The following is an 18,796-nucleotide window of genomic DNA, read 5'->3' on the forward strand; positions in this document are numbered from 1 at the left end:
TCACCATTTAGCTTAAAGTTTACTTGGATTATGTTTTCACTATAACATAAGTTCTTTGTGTTTAGATAAAATCTACTTCAAATATTATATTTTTTATAAATGTTTATCTCGTTCAATATTCTGAATAGACTATTATATTTATATATATATATATATATATATATATACTATTTTATAAAATAATATTAATTTAAAAAATAAAATTAAAAATTTATTTTTGAATTTAATTTTTATATTGATCAAATAATTATAAATCACAAAAATATAAAATAACAATAAAAAAATAGTATAATATTTTTACTTTAGGTTATTTTCAATAATTTATTAAGCGATTAATTTATTAGAAATTATAAGAGAATAAACTTAAGAATAAAAAGATATTATAGACAAATTAATTTAAAAATAAAATAAATAGATAAAAAGGTAAAATAAATTTTATACATGTATAATAATAAAATAAAATAAAATAAATAAACATATAAAAAATAAAAGAATTTTTATGTACATTTCATAAAAAAATATAAATAAAAATACTAAATGATTAAAAAATTAACTTTTTAATATACTTGTCAACAAAATAAAATGAATAATAAAATAAATTTACTAATTTCTTATATGGTTATAGATAATTATTTGAATTATTTTTTTTTTTCTAAAATGATAAAACTGAAAAGTAATTTTTATTATATATAATTATTTAAAATTAGAAAATAGTAATTAGGAAGATAAAATTAAAAAAAAACATAAAAAATATACCTTGTTATATACAGATATATAAATTATATTAGATTAAAAAAATTTATTAAAATGATAAAATTAAAAAATATTTCCTTTACTATAAATATTCATTTAAATTTAAAACTAGTAATTAAGAGGATAAAATTAAAAAAATTGTATAAAATGATGTATTATTTTTTAGACAGTTATTATTGATTATATATAGATAACAACAAACTTATTAAATTAATAAGAAAAGAAAGCTAGGTTTTTTCAAACTCTTCTTCTCCTTCATGCCCCCTTTCCTTTTCTATTTCCTTTGCAACTGCAAGTCTATTCTGTGTAGGCCGTGTTAACTCCTGAGCTTTTCCGGCGCAGACAGTGTCTTCTCCGCCCGTCTGAAACAAGGCCGTGCCAGGCCCATAAAACGTGTCCGACACCGTGTTGTGGACGCTCCCGACCGGAGTACTTGTCCGGAACTCTTCCGAAGCGTGGAAGCGCGGGTTGAAGGCCGTGTCGGAGCTTCATTAGACTTATCCACTCTCAGCCATCTTATGTGTGCAGAGATGGAAAGCTGTACCAGCAACAGCAGTGACAACAACAGTCACTGGAGAGCCGAGGAAGCCATTGGTGGCAACGCTGAAGCTCTTCAGGCCCTTAGAGAACTCATCATATTCCCTCTTCATTTCTCTCAAGAGGCACAGAAGCTTGGCCTTAAGGTTATAATTTTTCCTTTGTTTATTATGTTTTTCCTTCTATTAATCCGTGGGTCTTGATCTTTATAACTTTCAATTTATCTATGTCTTGTTCTGTTTTGTTTTTTTTGTTTTTTTTTTTTTAATTTCCTTTATTTCCTTTTAGTGGTCCAGAGGATTGCTGCTGTACGGTCCACCAGGAACTGGAAAGGTGATTTCTTTTGAAAACTGATCCCTTTTTAACTTAACATGGAACAGATTAGTACTCGGGTTGACAAAACATCCACTGACCAGTCTGATTAGTACTCGGGTTAGACCTCATGTTTATAACACATATATACTGTTGTAGTCATAGAAATAAGGAGTTGATACTCTTTACACGGGAATATGTTGATTACACACACACATATATTATATATGTGTGTGTGTATATATATATATATATATATATATATATTATAAATAGCATATTATTATTGTAATTGTAATTTGGAAACAATATCTTCATACTTTTCCTATTTATTTTAGCATAAGGAAGATTATGAAGATATTTTTTTTCTAAAATTACGGTGGAGATAAAAATATTTTTTATTGTAATAATATGCTATTTACAACACTACCATTATGAACATTTATATTTATTCCCTTATAATATCTTTGTTGTTAGAGGATATCAAATATTCTCTATTTATTTTTTGGTTGCTTTTTCTCAATATAAATGAAGTACCCGTGCTGTCTCAGAAATACATGGTTTCAGCTCAGCGTTTCTCTCTTCCCCAGAGTTTAATAGATACCAATTACAGACAATATGTTGGTAAAATCCTGAACTGTTGTTGAAGGGATAAAGGCAAGATTTGTCAATGGGAATGAGTGAAAATAACAAAAAACATGTCTTAATGTGGTGCAGTCATGTTATGAGTTAAACTTACATGTGCTTGGTTTATGAAGTGTATAGTTAGTTATATCTTTGCCTGTATGGTGGATTTTATTCAGACAAGTTTGGTACGAGCAGTTGTTCGGGAGTGTGGGGCACATTTGACAATTATCAGGTACTCGTCTTTTGAATGTAGTTTAAGGGATTTAGTGTTTGGAAGTTCTTTGACCTTGAATCAGAATCAATAGCTTGTCATTATTTGTTTGTTTATGTATTTTTCAGTCCACACACTGTTCACAGAGCACATGCTGGTGAGAGTGAGAGAATTCTCCGTGATGCTTTTTCTGAGGCATCATCTAATGTAGCCTGGGGCAAGCCATCTGTTATCTTTATAGATGAAATAGATGCGTTGTGTGCTCGCCGAAGTTCCAAGTATGAAACAATTGACTACTTCTATGTTAAATAATATAAATTTTGTCTGTGAACACAATTTTGATGGTGGTATTCTCTAATGTAAATTAAAACATCTCCTGCAGGAGAACTCTATAACCTTGCATAAAAGTATATTCTCTTTGCTATAATCTTTTTACCTCTCATTGACTTGTTTTAAATCTGTTATGTGTTGCCCTAAATATTTTACATTTGCCTGATTTGTGGATAGGTTGTAGCCTGCATGTCTGTCTGTAGAGTGTCATCAAAATTCAGTAGTTCAAATGTTTTATTTTAATATGTTTTCTTTGATATTTTGACTAGGTTGTTATTTTGTCAATATATTTTGGGGGCTAATCCACTTACCGCAATAGACATTAAATTTCATGAATCCAACTGTAAAATTGAATATTTTCATCAAGTAGCTCAAATTTACAAAATTTTATTTGTATTTTTAAATCTATTTGATGCTTTATGAAATAAATTCATTGTAATGAAAAATAAAAGGTATAATTGACTATAAGATTACATACCTATAAATGTTGACTTTATGTAAAATTTGGTGTACTTGGTCATTGTGAGATGATGAGACAAAATTCAATGTTTGGTTGATGGAATTTAATATTTATAACGTGATAATAAGCAGGTAAGTGTCTAAGAGTTATTCCTAAGTAAATGGATCCCTTATACCATATAAAAATAGTCAGGAATGCTGTGAAATATTAACATCATTCAATGGATAAAAAGTTACAATCCTTAAAAAAGTTATTTAAAAGTTTTTAGAATGATGTTTCCTTTGTTACCAATTGCATTAAATGGGCTAGTGTTGGATGTTCCAGGTCAAGTGTATGAAGTGATAATAATGAAGAGGTTCGTTTTTTGATTTTTTGAACAGAAGTTATCAGAATGATATCAGTTGCTGCTTAGCTTAAACGACAAGATTACTTACTTGCAGTTGATTTTCCATACTTTGTCATGTGTTTCTTTTGTTTGTTTAGAAATGTGACTTCTATATGAGGTTTTGATTGGTGAAGACTAGATTGGGATAGGGTAGAGGAGAATGGGCATCTTGAGTTTTCTCAGATTTACTATATACTTTGTCTCTGTTTTTTTATCTAGTGTGGAGGAGTTCTAGTAATTCCCAACAAACTAATCACTTTTATTGATACCATACCGATACCAGTTGCAGAATTTCAGTAATAATACGTATTATCCTGCTATTTCTGGACTAGCTGTATGAAGTTGTCTCGAACTTCTGTTGCATTTGTACAATGCCTTCATATTATAAAGTGAAACATGTGGGCCTGGATCTAGTGAATTCTTTTGAGTTTTATTAGGGTAAATATATAGTTTAATAGGGATTTGTTTATTCGTGTGGCAATCTCATTGATGACATCATTTAAAATTGTCTACATGCAGAAGGGAACAAGATGTTCGACTTGCCTCTCAACTATTTACTCTGATGGACTCAAATAAACCATCCTATTCTACACCAGGCGTAGTTGTGGTTGCATCAACTAACAGGTTAGCTGCTGCGTTCTCAATGATTATTTATGATTCTTTAGAAATATAAATTATTGGGAATGAATGCAAATTGGTTCTCGTATGAAATTCAATGTTCACACATGCCCAGCTTTTTGAACCTGTACACTGTTTTTAGAAGTCTGATATCACTACTTTAAAGTTTTCATAGCATGTCGTTGAAGAAGTTATTGTTTATGTATTAAGTAGAGCAGTGATTGGTTTAAGTTCTTGTACTTTTCCTGATGGATCAATAAGAGCAGAGGGTGGTTTTAGTTGTTTTCTGCATGTTGATGGGTTATTAAGAGTGCTGTTTCATAAATTTGTTCCTCTATTTTCTTATGATGTCTGGAACCTCTGATTTTATCTCTTGCGCTCTTCATCTTTTCTTAAAATCTATGGATTTAATAATGTAATACTGGTAATTTCTTAACACTGCTTAAAGTCATTCACCTACACCTGATCTGGTTTTTCTCTGACGAATTTCATGCATCTGGTTTCTGCATATAGAGTGGATGCAATTGACCCTGCACTAAGAAGGTCTGGACGTTTTGATGCTGAAATAGAAGTTACTGTCCCAAATGAAGAGGACCGCTATCAAATTCTGAAGGTAATTTTTAGTGATACAAAATTTTTGTCTCTTTGATGATGATTTGGTTATTTAAACTATACCACACCAGGGTATTTTGGGGTCCTTACCTTGTTCTCAATCTTAATGAGGAAAATCTCAATCGGAAGAGAGAAAAATGATTTTCAATGATAATTTCAAAATGATATTACACGGGTATTTATAGCCCATGAGGCTGACACTGGACATACCACTGACTAGAACATGACTAATGTCGAAGAGTAACTACCGATGTATTATCAACGTGACAAAAGTCTCAACTGAGAATTAAGATTTATATAATTTTCACTCTAATTTGATACATTTTCCTGTAATATCATCCTTCACAATAGAATATTAAATAAGGAACATGTATCTTAATAGTTGAAAGAACTGGTTAGTCTTGTGGAATGAAACCTGAAAAATGTCTTTCGATATTTATAATGTATGTTGTTTTCTTTTAATTTCTTTTCTTCCCTTTTATATTATAGTAGTGTCTAGGAAGTGTTTAGCCAAGAATAGTCATGCTCAAGCTGTTTGAGGTGTTCAAGATGTGTTGAAGAGGTGTTTGGGCTGAAAAAAATGATTTTTAATTTTGACACGATTGAGGAGTGTTAGACACATGTTTGACAAGTGTCATGTCCAAAAAGCAAGCTAGTCTAATTCAAGATCTTACTCAAAATCGAAAAGGGAAGTATGGATTGTAAATCAGGAGGTTGTAACACAGATTGTAAGATCTTACAGGATTTATGAAATTCATATATACCATATATATGTGCGTTTAAAGTAACAAACCATTTTATGTCACTTGAAAGTCATAATTGAACTTTAGTTCAACGTGAATCAAAAACTATAATTCTTAGGAAAGTGAAATTTAAACATAATTCAGTTTTACAAAATTTACCTGTAAGATGAAGTTTGCACTCTTCTTATTAATTATAATTTGGTCATATCTATAGTTGATATGAGATATCCAACACCTCTCTTAGCTTGAGGATTGGAAATCTCAAACATGGACTAGGGGGACCTGATAGCATGTGATGTGACATAATAGTCCCAACAAAGTTGACTAGGATAGGCTCTAAATGACTTTGATACTATCTTAAGGAAGTGAAATTTAAACTTAATTCAATATCACAAATGGCTTGTAAAGTAAAGTTTGCATTCACGTATATACTATAAGTTGACCATATCTCTAATTGATTTGGAATATGCAACAATAATAAACATATAAAATAGTAAGCCAATAGATGTGGTGTAATTATATAGTAAAACCCTAATCCTAGTTATAGAACAATTCTCCTTCCTAGTTACCAATCAATAAACCAATAGCTCCATCCTATTGCCAAATAAGAATTCTATCTTTGTTGCAAAATAATAATTCATTTAAAGCAAATAATTTTGCAAGTTAACTTCATAATCTCCATGTAGACCTTCAATTCCATCATTTGAAATTCCATCTCTTTTATCCTTTAAGTTAGTAATGTCTAAATCATGTTGAGGTATAGTTTCATCCTCCCCAACTTGATCGGAACCAAGTTTTCATTACACCCAAATGCAGTGCTTCGTTGTTCTCATGCTCATCTTCCATAATCCACTCATCATCAAATGAATAATCATAAATATTAATTTGATTTGGTTTTCATGTTTTCATCTTAACTAAGTTTGAATTAGCCATAGCAAACATCACTCATTGTGCTTTGCTGTAGTCTATTCCTTCATTTTGTGTGGACCTAAATTAAAGCAAAAGCAAATATGATAAGCATCCTAGGCTGAGAAGGCTTGATTAACGAGTTTCTTTTGGGAGTGATTGATGTGCTAATAAAACACCCTAGGTTGAAAGGGCTTGATTAATGAGTCACTTATTGCTACGATTTCACCCATGTGGTTATTAAGAAGGGAACTTTAAGCTTAACTCAATCCCACAAAACCGGCTTGTAAAGTGAGGTTTGCACCCACTTATATATTATAAGTTGGCCTTATCTTTAGTCAATGTGAGACTTTCAACACAACTCATTCACGTCAAGGTATATACATCTCGAGCGTGAGACTAGATATTAATGGGTAGTCCGATAGCAGTCCGATAACGGATGAAACAATATGCCCAACAAACAACAAATATCACTAGGATAGGTTTTAACTTGGCCTATACTATGTTAAGAAGTGAACTTTAAGTCTAATTCAACTCCACAAAACCGATTGTAAGATAAGGTTTGCATCCACTTATATATTATAAATTAGTCTTATCTCTAGTTGATGTGAGACTTCTAACAGTGGTCATAAATTTGAATCTCAAATTGGGCACCAAAATGCTCTTAGAAGACTGAGATTGCCATTGTATGACCACAATGTCTTTTTTTATTGGCCTTGAGGTGCCTAAAGGTCTTTGGTTCACTCTGATAGGTCTCGGTCTAGGAGGGTGATGTGCTTGCAAAGACACTTTGACATGTAGTTAGTGTTTAGGGGTTGTAGTTAATGTGGTAATGAATTAGCAACAATGTCAGTAGTAAACAGTACCTTAGGGTAGTTGTCTATTTATACGATTCTTAATGAGATTTTATCTGCATGGGCTGTGGGGATGGCCAATATTAGCGTTAATCCTGATTTAAACACGAAGATTAGTGTTTTTTAGATGCTCATATTGCTTGATTAGTTGTGTAATCATCATATATGATTATGTCGAGACAATCTCGACCTTTCTTAATACTTCTTGGTTTTACTTGGTACTTCTCGATTTGAGTTAATATGATGCATTCGCCTAGATAGTCTCGGCTTATTGGGTCATTTAGTACATTCCACAAAGGAAAATAAGAAACCAAAATATATTACATTGAGTTAGTTTTTTGCTTTCAATTTCAAAACCACTAAATAGTATATTGACACTTAGATCAGATACCTTTTTGACTACATTGAAAGTTTTGTATCTTCTCCTTATCTTTCTATTGCTTCATAAATGATCCCCCATGGTTGGTTTATTATCTGAATCAACTGATCAATGCACTTCAATTAGAGGCACTTCTCCCTTTTATCCAAATCATGATATTGTCCTTATCCAAAACCACATCCTCTGATATTTTTTCCATCCTTTTTGCCAAACCAACTAGACTTCCATTCGTTACCCATAAACATTCTCATTAAAGCTTCTTGTTCTCATGATGACCGAACCCAAGAAAATAACCTAGAAAGCAAGCCACAAAAAATGCTGCTTCCATGCAAGTCACAATCTGATAAGACCTTTAAGGTGTATGTTAGGAAGAAGGTTCGAAATCAGAAGTTTCATGACAGTTAACGGTGGTTGGGCAGTTTAGGGGTGGTTAAAGGTAGTTATTAAGTTTAGTAAGGGTTATCTTTTAAGGAGGAAATGGTTCCTCCTAGTGGGTGTGTTGTATTTTCTTAAGTTTGGACAGGGTTTATCCTGTATGAAGGGATTTATTTCCTTTGGGATGCTGTTGAATGTTCCCTTAATTACGTTTTCCATTGATGTTAATGTGAACTTATGTTGAATTGTCAGTTTTGAGTGTTTAATCCTAATATATTATCTATAGATTGGTTTCTTACTCTTAAAAAACCTAACACAATCTTCGAAGGTTTTCCAACATGATCCACCAAAATGATGACCTTGAGGTGGTGCAAAATCGGAGAGTGCGGAGAATATGGTAGGCATGTATGATCTTATGCTCTAGAACGTGATTATGACTACCTTGCCAAGAAGTGTAGGATAGAGGTCTTGGTGTTTCCTAGTTTGATGGTAGGATCTCCAACGGAAACAATTCACTGCTAAAGATCAGAAATAATCTCCTAATATTCAGAAATAACCTCCTATACAGACTCCCAGACTGAATCTGTTAGGCATGGAAGTAATGAGAGGGTTAGGAAGAAATTTAAAGATAAAAATAGTAAAATTGTTAGTTGTTATTGAGGGGGGGAGACCTTCTAGGAAAGTCTATATATTGCAGTTTTCCTTTGGAAGCTTTGGCTTTTACTGTGTGTAAAGTGAATAATACAGTACAAGGTTTTTTTTTGCTTCTTTTAGTGTTTTTCTGTCATTTACTATCTCTGGGTTCTTAACAGGATCCCTTTATTCCAGGGATTTCAAGCCTGATACACAAATATTTACATGTAATTTGCAATATTTCCATTTACAGCAACGTCACATATGATTAAATAAAGTTTTGAAGCCGGTTAAAGTGGGTTGTGCACTGTCCACACTTCAATCTTTTGAGGTTATGTGGGCATGGGTTGCATATATGTATGCATCATGGCTCTCCACTCAACAGATTTCACTTTCACGGCCCTCCACTCAACTTTTTTAGTGTAATTTCTCACAGCAGTTGGTTAGGAAGAAAGTTTGATGTTAAAATATTTTCATTTTTTGCTTATTTCATTGGATTCTTTATTTCTGAAGTGTGACGACATGGATTTATAACTTGTTACAGTTGTATACAAAGACAATTCCCTTGGATCCCAGTATTGACTTAAAGTCTATTGCTGCTTTGTGCAATGGTTATGTTGGAGCTGATTTGGAGGCTTTGTGTCGTGAAGCTACCATGATTGCAATTAAACGATGTTCAAATGCAGAAGATGCTAGTAATTTCAGTCTAACAATGGAAGATTGGAAGAATGCAAGGTCTGTTGTTGGTCCCAGTATAACAAGAGGTGTTACTGTGGAAATTCCCAAAGTGACTTGGGAAGACATTGGTGGATTAAAAGAATTAAAGGTTTGTTAAAATTTTTCATTTGATTTGAATTTTACTGTGAGAATCTTCATTGATACTTTTGTCCATAAACAGAAAAAACTCCAGCAAGCTGTCGAATGGCCTATTAAGCATTCTGCTGCCTTTTCAAGATTAGGAATATCCCCTGTACGTGGAATTCTTCTCCATGGGCCTCCAGGATGTTCCAAAACTACCCTTGCCAAAGCGGCTGCACATGCTGCCCAAGCATCTTTCTTTTCCTTAAGGTTTTTTTAATGTTTTAAAGTGTTATCTTTGTAGTGTGGGAGAAAATGGGTCTTCGCATTATTACATAGAAGTTTATGCCTAGCATGAAATGGATCCTTTTCCTTGTTTTACGGAACTGATGACCATTTTAGAGACAAAGACACTCCCCCGTGCTAGGACCCACTATTCTATTTTCAAATACCTTCAAACCCTTCTCATTATTTTGTTCTCTCTCTGAATATAAATTCATCTTTTTCAAGTGAGTATCCAGATCATTCTAGGATGCATGATTTTCATAAAAGAAGGGAAGAAAAGAGTTGTAAGGTAATACATGCCAAAGGAATGAACGAAAGTTAGTTTGAAATCCAACAAAATAAATTGTCTTAAATAAATGGGTAAACTAATATCACTAGATTATGGACAGCTATTTTGAAAGCTTAAAGTCATTTAACACCTTTTCGTCTATCATCTCCCACCCATTCTGTTGATAAGTAGCACTTGTGTTATTTTCTGTATTGGTGATGCTATGCTTTGATATATTCTAGATTTTTAGTTCTCCAGTTCTATAACTGTTAAAATTATAGAAATGTGGAGCAAATCTTATATAATCAAGAATATATATATCTACATTATATAAGTATTATTAGAACTGTTTTTATTTATTCCCCTATATCATATCTTCATTATAAAGGACATAAAATCTTGTCTATTTATTGCATTGCTGCCTCTCAATATAAATAAAGCATCAGTGTTGTCTCAGGAACATACAGTTCCAGCTTAATGTCTCTCTTTCCTGTAGTTTAACATTAACATTCTGATTTCTGTTATTGTATATTTTTTTCTTCACATCTTTTTTTTTTGGCAGTACAGCTCCTCTAAGAAACTGATTTTCAAATAATGGAAAAATTTTCAAGTAATGAATGTTGAATTAGTGGTGCAGAATTGTATTCGATGTATGTTGGAGAGGGGGAAGCTTTACTTCGGAAAACATTTCATAGAGCACGCCTTGCAGCACCCAGTATAATATTCTTTGACGAGGCTGATGTGGTAGCTGCCAAACGGTTAGTAAAATTTCTTTATTTGAAATATATTATGGAAAAAATAATAAACGTCATTGGTTTTTTGTTCTGAGCATTTTAGCTGTTAGTGTTAGAATAGTTTAAATAGGTTAACTTATCTTTTGTCTATTCATAGGAAAACTAAAGGTTGTTTTGTGGAGCCTATCTATTACCTAGGTGCAGTCTTTTCATATATTTGTGTATCTATGGTTTAAGGACTCATAATACATGAATTTGCTGAGAGATGAATCATTTGTGAAGCATTCTTTCTCATTTTCATTCTCAAGTTGATGTCAAAGTGATTCAATCCAACCTCTTTCTTTCACTGTCCAATGAGAAAATTGTGGCCTGCTGTTGGCAGCCACTGCTGATCACCATTATTTTTTCTTTGGTGAGCATTGGATTTGGTTTGTTTCGCTAAGTAACAGAGAACCCACTGTCCACTGTCACTGTTGCTGGCCTCCGTTTTTTTTCAACTGCCTCCGGTGACCACCATCAGTTTCTGAATACCAAATCTAGTGCATCTTGCCAAGCAACAGAGAACCCAAAAAGTCACAGGCTAAATTACATGCCCCCTCTTTTCACACTCCAATTAGGCACATTGAAGCCATGCACCACCCTCTGGTCATTGAAATGATATCATGCCTCCTTCATGGGTTTATCAGCCTCCCATGTCCTTGTTTCAACCTTTGTTTCCAGTATCTCACCACCATTTGAAGTGCAGCCCTTAAAACACCTCTCAGATCCTCTATTTTACCTTTCTGACTTCAAAATGTGTTCGTGATCTACCACCTCTTTTTTTGGGGACCACCACAATTACTTCAGGAAAGTGTAATGGAGAAAAGTACTTCCCTTGGTTTGCATGAGTTGAGCTTTGGTGCCTTGGTAGGCTTCCTTGATCACTTGGAAGCGATTGTAGTAAAATATCATGAAACAAAGTTGAACAGTGGAAGATGGATTTTCAACTTTCTGCTTTGTTGTAGCAATATGTGAAACCCAATGTATTCAAAACTTGTAACTCCAATACATCAGTACATTTATAGATAGGTGTTCTCAATGTACTTGGGTTTAGATGAGGAAAGATTGACATGAACTGTATTCTATTTGTCTTTCCTTAAAGAAATTGTTGGATATCCCACACAACTAGGAACAAGACTGAATTCTAATATATAAGTGAGGGACAATTCTCATCTTATAAGTTAGTTAGACATAAACCTCTTATTAAGATGCTATCAGAGTCATGTTAGAGTTTATTCTGATTAAGTCCATATGGATTTTTGTGCCACAACTATTGGGCTCATGTTGGATTACCCACAAATATCTAATCACATGTTCAAGATGGTCATTCCTTGCCTAAGGGTATGTCTTGGAGATTTTACATTAACTATAAATAAGGCCGAATTATATAAATGGGGTGAAACCAGCATTTTGTAAGGTTGAGTTTGACATGAACTCTCACTAAGAAATGAAAAATAAGTTTGGTCAAATTATCAAAAATGTTGAGGGGTGATATGTCAAATAATACTTCTCTTTTTGGCTTTTCTATTCTTTTAAGTGCAAATGACATTTTACATAAGTTAACTTGTTCTTATATTCCTTAACAAAATAGTATAGCAGAAAGAAAAAAGACTTAGTTGGAATTGCTCATTCCTTATTGTTTGGTGTTAGTGTACTTGTTCATCACTAGGTTGTTATTCTTATTGTCGTTTGCTTCCTCAAAATTAGAAAGTCACATTCCCTATACTTTCATGTTTCCAAATGAACTCTATCATATCTCTCTTATGTCTTTGATTATGTGTGTTTTTGTCCATGATACAAACTATCTGTGAGAGCCATCATATATTTTTTTCAATGATATTCTCATTTCTAAAAAGAGTATTGATGCTAACTAAAAGGTATTACATGTTTGCCTGACTATTCTTTGTCATGGTTGTCATTTGACATTGAACTCTCCGACTAGATATAAAGAATGTTTGTCTTCATGGTGATATAGAGGAGGAAATCTACATGAGCAACTTTTTTGGGTTGGTTTCTTTAGTTAGTTTGTAAATTGTATCAGTCTTTTTAGGGTCTCAACAATATCCATGTACTTTGTTTAACAAATTTAGCCATATTGTATAACTTTTAGGCTGAAACATAGTGAAACAAATAATTTGTGTTGTCATAATTCTTATGAGAAAAGTGTGCATGTAATTGTGTATGTTAATGACATAGTTATTATTGGGAATGCTGCTATTAGAATCTGTCAACTTTAGAAGCATTTGCAGTTACTTTCAGACCAAGTATATTGGATGCCTTAAAATTTAATGTATAAGTATTATTATATTTTTTGTAAAATTAATTGTTTAATATATATATATATATTTTTATTTCTTTTATAAATATTTTTTAAATTTTTTTATGTAAATTAATTATTTAATTATTTATTCTTATTATAATTTATTTTTGAAGTTATATAAGTTATGTATCTTACTATTCTCAGCAAGATTCAATTCACGATTCAAAATATAAGAAAAACGATTCACTACTGTAATCTCAATTCAATAACCATGTTTAAAAATACTGAAGTAGCTTAATCAAAGGGATGTGTTGTAATTTCTCAAAAGAAAAATTCCTTTGAGAGCTGAAACTTTTTGAAATTCAGCAAATGATAATGTACTGTGATTATCAGTTTGACAGAATTCGTTGTCCTGGGAAATTTGCTAGCCTCCAATTCAGTTTGCAAATATTTTTACTAAATTCTTGAGAGGACCTCAAACTCAACTTTTTATGTTCCAAGCTTGGTACATACATGCTCTATAGTTTGGAGAAATGTTGGTGTTAGAATAGTTTGGCTTGTTACAACAGGTTAACATATATTTTTTGTCTATCTTTGGGAGAGCTAAAACGTTGTTTTGTGGTACCTATCTATCGCCTAGGTGTAAGGACTCAAATAGATGAATCAGCTGAGTGATGAATCATCCTGTAAACATTCTTATATTTTGTTGAATATAGTGAAAATTATGTATGAGATTAATTTTCCTTACATTGTATTATACATAAGGTATTTTATTTATAATAGAAGAAATTCTATTTATAATAAAAAAAATATGGATTAAGTTCAAAATACAAATAAAGAATAATAACAACCTATCAAAAGATTGATGGTAAAGATAATATATTTAACATATTTTATTCTCAAGTTTACCAAGCTAATAGCATTTCACGATTTATTTTTATTTTTTAAGGAAAATATCTACACAAATCTCTTAATGCTGGCACTAGAGTGCGGTGGCTCAATGATTTGTCTTGTTAGTTATAATATTTAGCATTCTGTAAAGTAGTAGGGTTGCATCAGACCACATGAACAAATGAAGTGAACTGTTCTCGGTCAATTTTCTGCTTAAAAATGTTACATGCATATAAAGTTTGCTGTTGAATTCCTTGATGTAAATGTTTCTATGATTTTCAAGATGGGAACAGGAACCCTTTTTAATAATTTTTAGTGGATAAAATTATATTGAGTTTTTCCTTGATTGTAGGGGTGACAGTTCAAGTAATAGTGCCACAGTTGGGGAGAGACTTTTATCTACTCTGCTAACTGAGATTGATGGCTTAGAAGAAGCAAAAGTATGTGTGCCTTTTTCTTCTTTTGCTTTTTGTTTTAATGATATTTTAGCCATCCTTTTTCTCTATTTCTGAAATTCTTATTTTATCTAAACGAAGAAGTAATCATAAAACTAGATTTAAGAGATGGTAATTAGCATTTAGTTTCTTTCTGCCTGTTAATCACATCCTTTTTATTTCAGGGAATTCTTGTTTTAGCAGCTACAAATCGCCCCTATGCAATTGACGCTGCACTCATGCGTCCTGGGCGTTTTGATCAGGTGCAAAATAATGCCCTATACCATACTTGTGATCCTGCTTGTAACTTGAATTCTACATGTTAAAATGTACAAAGATTGTGCATGTACAGCAGTATAAGAATTTCACAAATCACTGATAAAATTGTTGTTGAAAATATACTTCAAGCAATTGATATTGATTTCAGCATGTTGAAAAGAGTTGATTGAATATCCTCTCTGACTCTGGTATATTATTATGGAATAGTAGGTTCTGTATGTACCACCACCTGATTTAGAGGCTCGATACGAGATACTTTGTGTTCATACGCGAAAGATGAAAACAGGTCATGATGTTGACTTCAGAAGGCTAGCAGAAGACACAGAACTATTTACAGGTGCTGAACTGGAGGGACTCTGCAAGGAAGCTGGAATTGTAGCTCTAAGGGAAGACATATCAGCTGCCATTGTGTTTGATCGCCATTTCCAGATTGCAAAGAGGTCTTTAAAACCAGCGTTAACAAAAGCAGAAATTGACTCGTACTCATCTTTCATGAAGACCTCATCTCGAGCTTTGCCAAGCCACTCCGAACCAGGTTTGAAAGGAGACAAGGGCAAAAGGAACAGGTCAGATTCTTTGTCTTTGGTCAAAATTTGGGTTGTCAGCTGTTTGTTAGTGGCTGCTGCTGCTGAATACATATATCGTGTATGGGGAAACCAAAGTGTACATGACATAGCTACCTGAAGAGCATTTTCCTTTTGCAGTTTTTGGATCAATCCATTTTTTATTGTGTTGGGATAGTGAGTAAAATTTTGGTCATAGTAGGATTTCTTTTGTTAAATACATATTATTCGTAAGGTAGTTATTCATTATAGATGTGATTTGGCATATTTGTGGGGCATTTTATTCGAGTATCGTTCTTAGTATTTTTCACCATATTCTTGCTCTCTATAATACTTTGTTTTCGTTCACGAGTTTGTAAATCACACGTTTATAAATGTGTTTTCAGTATGTTTTAAAGAAAATATAGGAGAATTTTTACAAATTAAATAATTTAACTTAATAATTTTTATTTTATTTTATTTTACACTCAAGCTTACCCTAACCTGAAAGAGGAGCAATCGAACAAGTCCAATGATCAATTCTTGACATGGCAAAAAAGAAAGGTAATTAAAAAGGATAGCATTACCTTTTTTTTTTCTTTTGCACAAGATTGATTTGATTTAGCAATGGTTATCTCGCAACTAACGATATTTATCACAATTTTTTCTTCTGGAAATAGATGAAGGAAATGCAAGGATTTTGGGTATTAAATAGGATGGAATGTTGGTGGAGTTTTTAGTATTTGGTTTTCTCGTCGAAATAAAATAATGGGTAGCTCTACTATCCATCAGAACGCACCTTACAATTCTGGTGTTTTCTTCCTACACCTGCATAACTTTCTTCTTGCATTCATATGAAAAGTTTCATATTTTGCCATTTTCGGATTGCATAATGCAGAAGAATTTTTCTTTTTATTTCTAAAGTGTGCAATCTGAAAAGTTAAATGACTAACTTTCATATTATACAATAAAAATTCAGATTTTTAAGATGTAATAGTGCTTACCTCAATTCTTGGGCACCCTATTTGACCTTTCTTTCGTTACATGTCTTCAACAAGGGTTACAAATCTTGAAAAAGATCTGTCTAGTTTTACAATAATTTAGGAGTACAAGATTAATCTTTTAAGAATTTTGATCATAATAAATATAATTAGGAATTGAAATAATAACTCGTTATTATAAGATTATTATGGTATTATGGAAATATATTTTTGTATTTATATTTACATATTTTAATACAATTAATGTGAAATTAATTTTTGGCTTAATACATCATTTGATTCTTAGTTCGGGATATTGTGTCCAAAGTCGTCCAACCTTTTTTAAAAGTTCACTAATGATCCATATTTCATTAAAAATGGTTCAACATAACAGGGCAATGCCTTTGTAGTCAAAAGTGAATGAGGTGTATAGTTTTGCAACACATGACATAAATCAGTTGAGGTGTAAATTTTAAAAAATAAAACTGAATGACAGGGGAAAGGTTTAACCACAACAATCTCCCTTTCTTCATTCTTTTCAAATTCAACCACAACAAAAGAGAGGAGGAAACATGTCGCTCCCACCTCCATCTTTGCATGAGACCACGACAATACCACCTTCACCCATAGCTGCACTTTCCTCGCTTTGCCGTTAGCGTCGGAATCAGATGTGATCGTCGATGTTGCTACATCCTTTCCAAGGCACGTCATTGGTCAGGAACTCCACCAATGTCACCACCGATCCTTTTTCTCAATTATTGTTCAACCTTCTTCCTCCTCTTTGAATGCATTTTTTCTGGTTTTGGGTGAAGAAGACAACGATGGGGTGATGGTTGCCGAAATGTTGGGAGAGAGTTAGAGTTTCAATTTTTTGTGAATTGCAAATTAGCGATTAAGGTTTTTGAGTTTGCACATGATTTTGTGAATAGCAAATTGGCAATTAGGGTTTCTGATTTCGCACATGATTTTGTGAATTGCAAATTGGCAATTAGGGTTTCTGATTTTACAAATGGGTTTCTGATTTTACACATGATTTTATATCAACCCCAACCCTTTTCTTTTATTCAATACATTCAACTTTTAACATTTCAACATACCTTATCAAGTCAATTCACTTCACATTGCTACGCAATCAATAAGCACACAGATAATTCATATTTGATCACAAAGGCAATTGCATTGTTATGTTTTTAACGCTGTAAGCCAAAAGGACAAACCGTTTTTAACGAAATATGGATCATTGGTGAACTTTTAAAAAAGGTAGAAGGACTTTGAACACAATATCTCAAACTAGGGACCAAATGATGTATTAAGTCTTAAATTTTTAAACTAATCTTATATACTTGAACAAAACAAGCGAACCATTGAAATATAACTAATCATATTTTTACTTGTAAAATTAATCTTTTATGGTAATCACGTTATTTGATTACTTAAAAATTATGCTACCTTTTAAATTTGAATAAATTTTTGTAACGATTTTATTTATATAATATATGCAAACATATCTAAAATAATTTGAACTCTCGTCATTAAATGGAAAATCATATATTTATTTTTGTTTTTTTATGTGAAATACATAAAAACAAAAAGAAATGAAAATTTCAATATGTAAATATAAGAAAGAAATAATCAAGTTAATTTTATTAATTTTGCAAAGATTAAAAATAACATAATATCATAATTATTCAAAAATATCAAGATGAATACTATATAAAAAGAAACACAAATGTGACACAAGAGAGAATAGTTAATTTCAATAATTTCATGCATCAAGAAAAACAATATCATAATTATTTAAAAATATCAAAATGAAAATTCTTCTATAAATTTATATTACACACACACACAAACAGATACACACACATACGTAGAGGCACAAAGACACACACACACACAAACACACACACAGACATAGAAACACACACACACACACACACACATACACAGAGACACACACAAACACACACACACACACAGACATAGAAACACACACACACACACACANACATAGAAACACACACACACACACACACACATACACAGAGACACACACAAACACACACACACACACAGACATAGAAACACACACACACACACACATACACAGAGACACACAACACACACACACACAGACGCACACATACACATACACACACACACAAAGACACACACGGACACGCACACGCAGACACACACACGCGCGCACACACACACACACAGAGACACACACAGAGGCATACACACACACACACAAACACGCACACTCACACACACACACAGACACACAAACATGAGACAAGAAGATGAACACGTTGTGGCTGAACAGTTAACATTGGAGCTAGTCCATGACGAAACCGTCGGGCCTGGGCCTGTTTTCTGTGACGCTCCTCAGCTATAAATAGCCCTGTTACAATTTCATTCTCATTCTTTTGACAGAAGAGAGCGGCCAGACTTAATTTTCACTCTCTGGAGAGGATCTCTTGGATGCTTAGGCTCCTTTTCATCTTATCTAGGGTTTGCTTTTTCATTCTTCCATTATTTTCATCTA

At 32.6% G+C, this 18,796-nt stretch overlaps 1 protein-coding gene across 3 annotated transcripts; it reads left to right on the forward strand.

Annotated features, from left to right (window-relative positions):
• The first annotated feature begins 966 nt into the window (after positions 1-966).
• On the forward strand, positions 967-15,596 carry LOC106755317 (cell division control protein 48 homolog B). Of its 3 annotated transcripts, none has more exons than XM_022778241.1 (12): positions 967-1,436; positions 1,579-1,623; positions 2,406-2,461; positions 2,569-2,718; positions 4,135-4,239; positions 4,747-4,846; positions 9,280-9,561; positions 9,634-9,803; positions 10,716-10,844; positions 14,363-14,450; positions 14,630-14,707; positions 14,931-15,073. In XM_022778241.1, exons 1-12 carry the CDS (start codon positions 1,272-1,274, stop codon positions 14,931-14,933), a joined length of 1,371 nt encoding a protein of 456 aa, XP_022633962.1. In that variant the 5' UTR covers positions 967-1,271; the 3' UTR covers positions 14,934-15,073. The 3 variants fall into 3 exon arrangements, with proteins under 3 accessions (XP_022633962.1, XP_014492933.1, XP_022633961.1); XM_014637447.2 differs by having other exon boundaries at positions 970-1,436; positions 14,934-15,596; XM_022778240.1 differs by lacking the exon at positions 2,569-2,718 and having other exon boundaries at positions 970-1,436; positions 14,934-15,596.
• The last annotated feature ends 3,200 nt before the right edge of the window (positions 15,597-18,796 follow it).

This window comes from Vigna radiata, unplaced genomic scaffold (assembly GCF_000741045.1).
Source record: "Vigna radiata var. radiata cultivar VC1973A unplaced genomic scaffold, Vradiata_ver6 scaffold_100, whole genome shotgun sequence".
Lineage (NCBI taxonomy): Eukaryota > Viridiplantae > Streptophyta > Magnoliopsida > Fabales > Fabaceae > Vigna > Vigna radiata.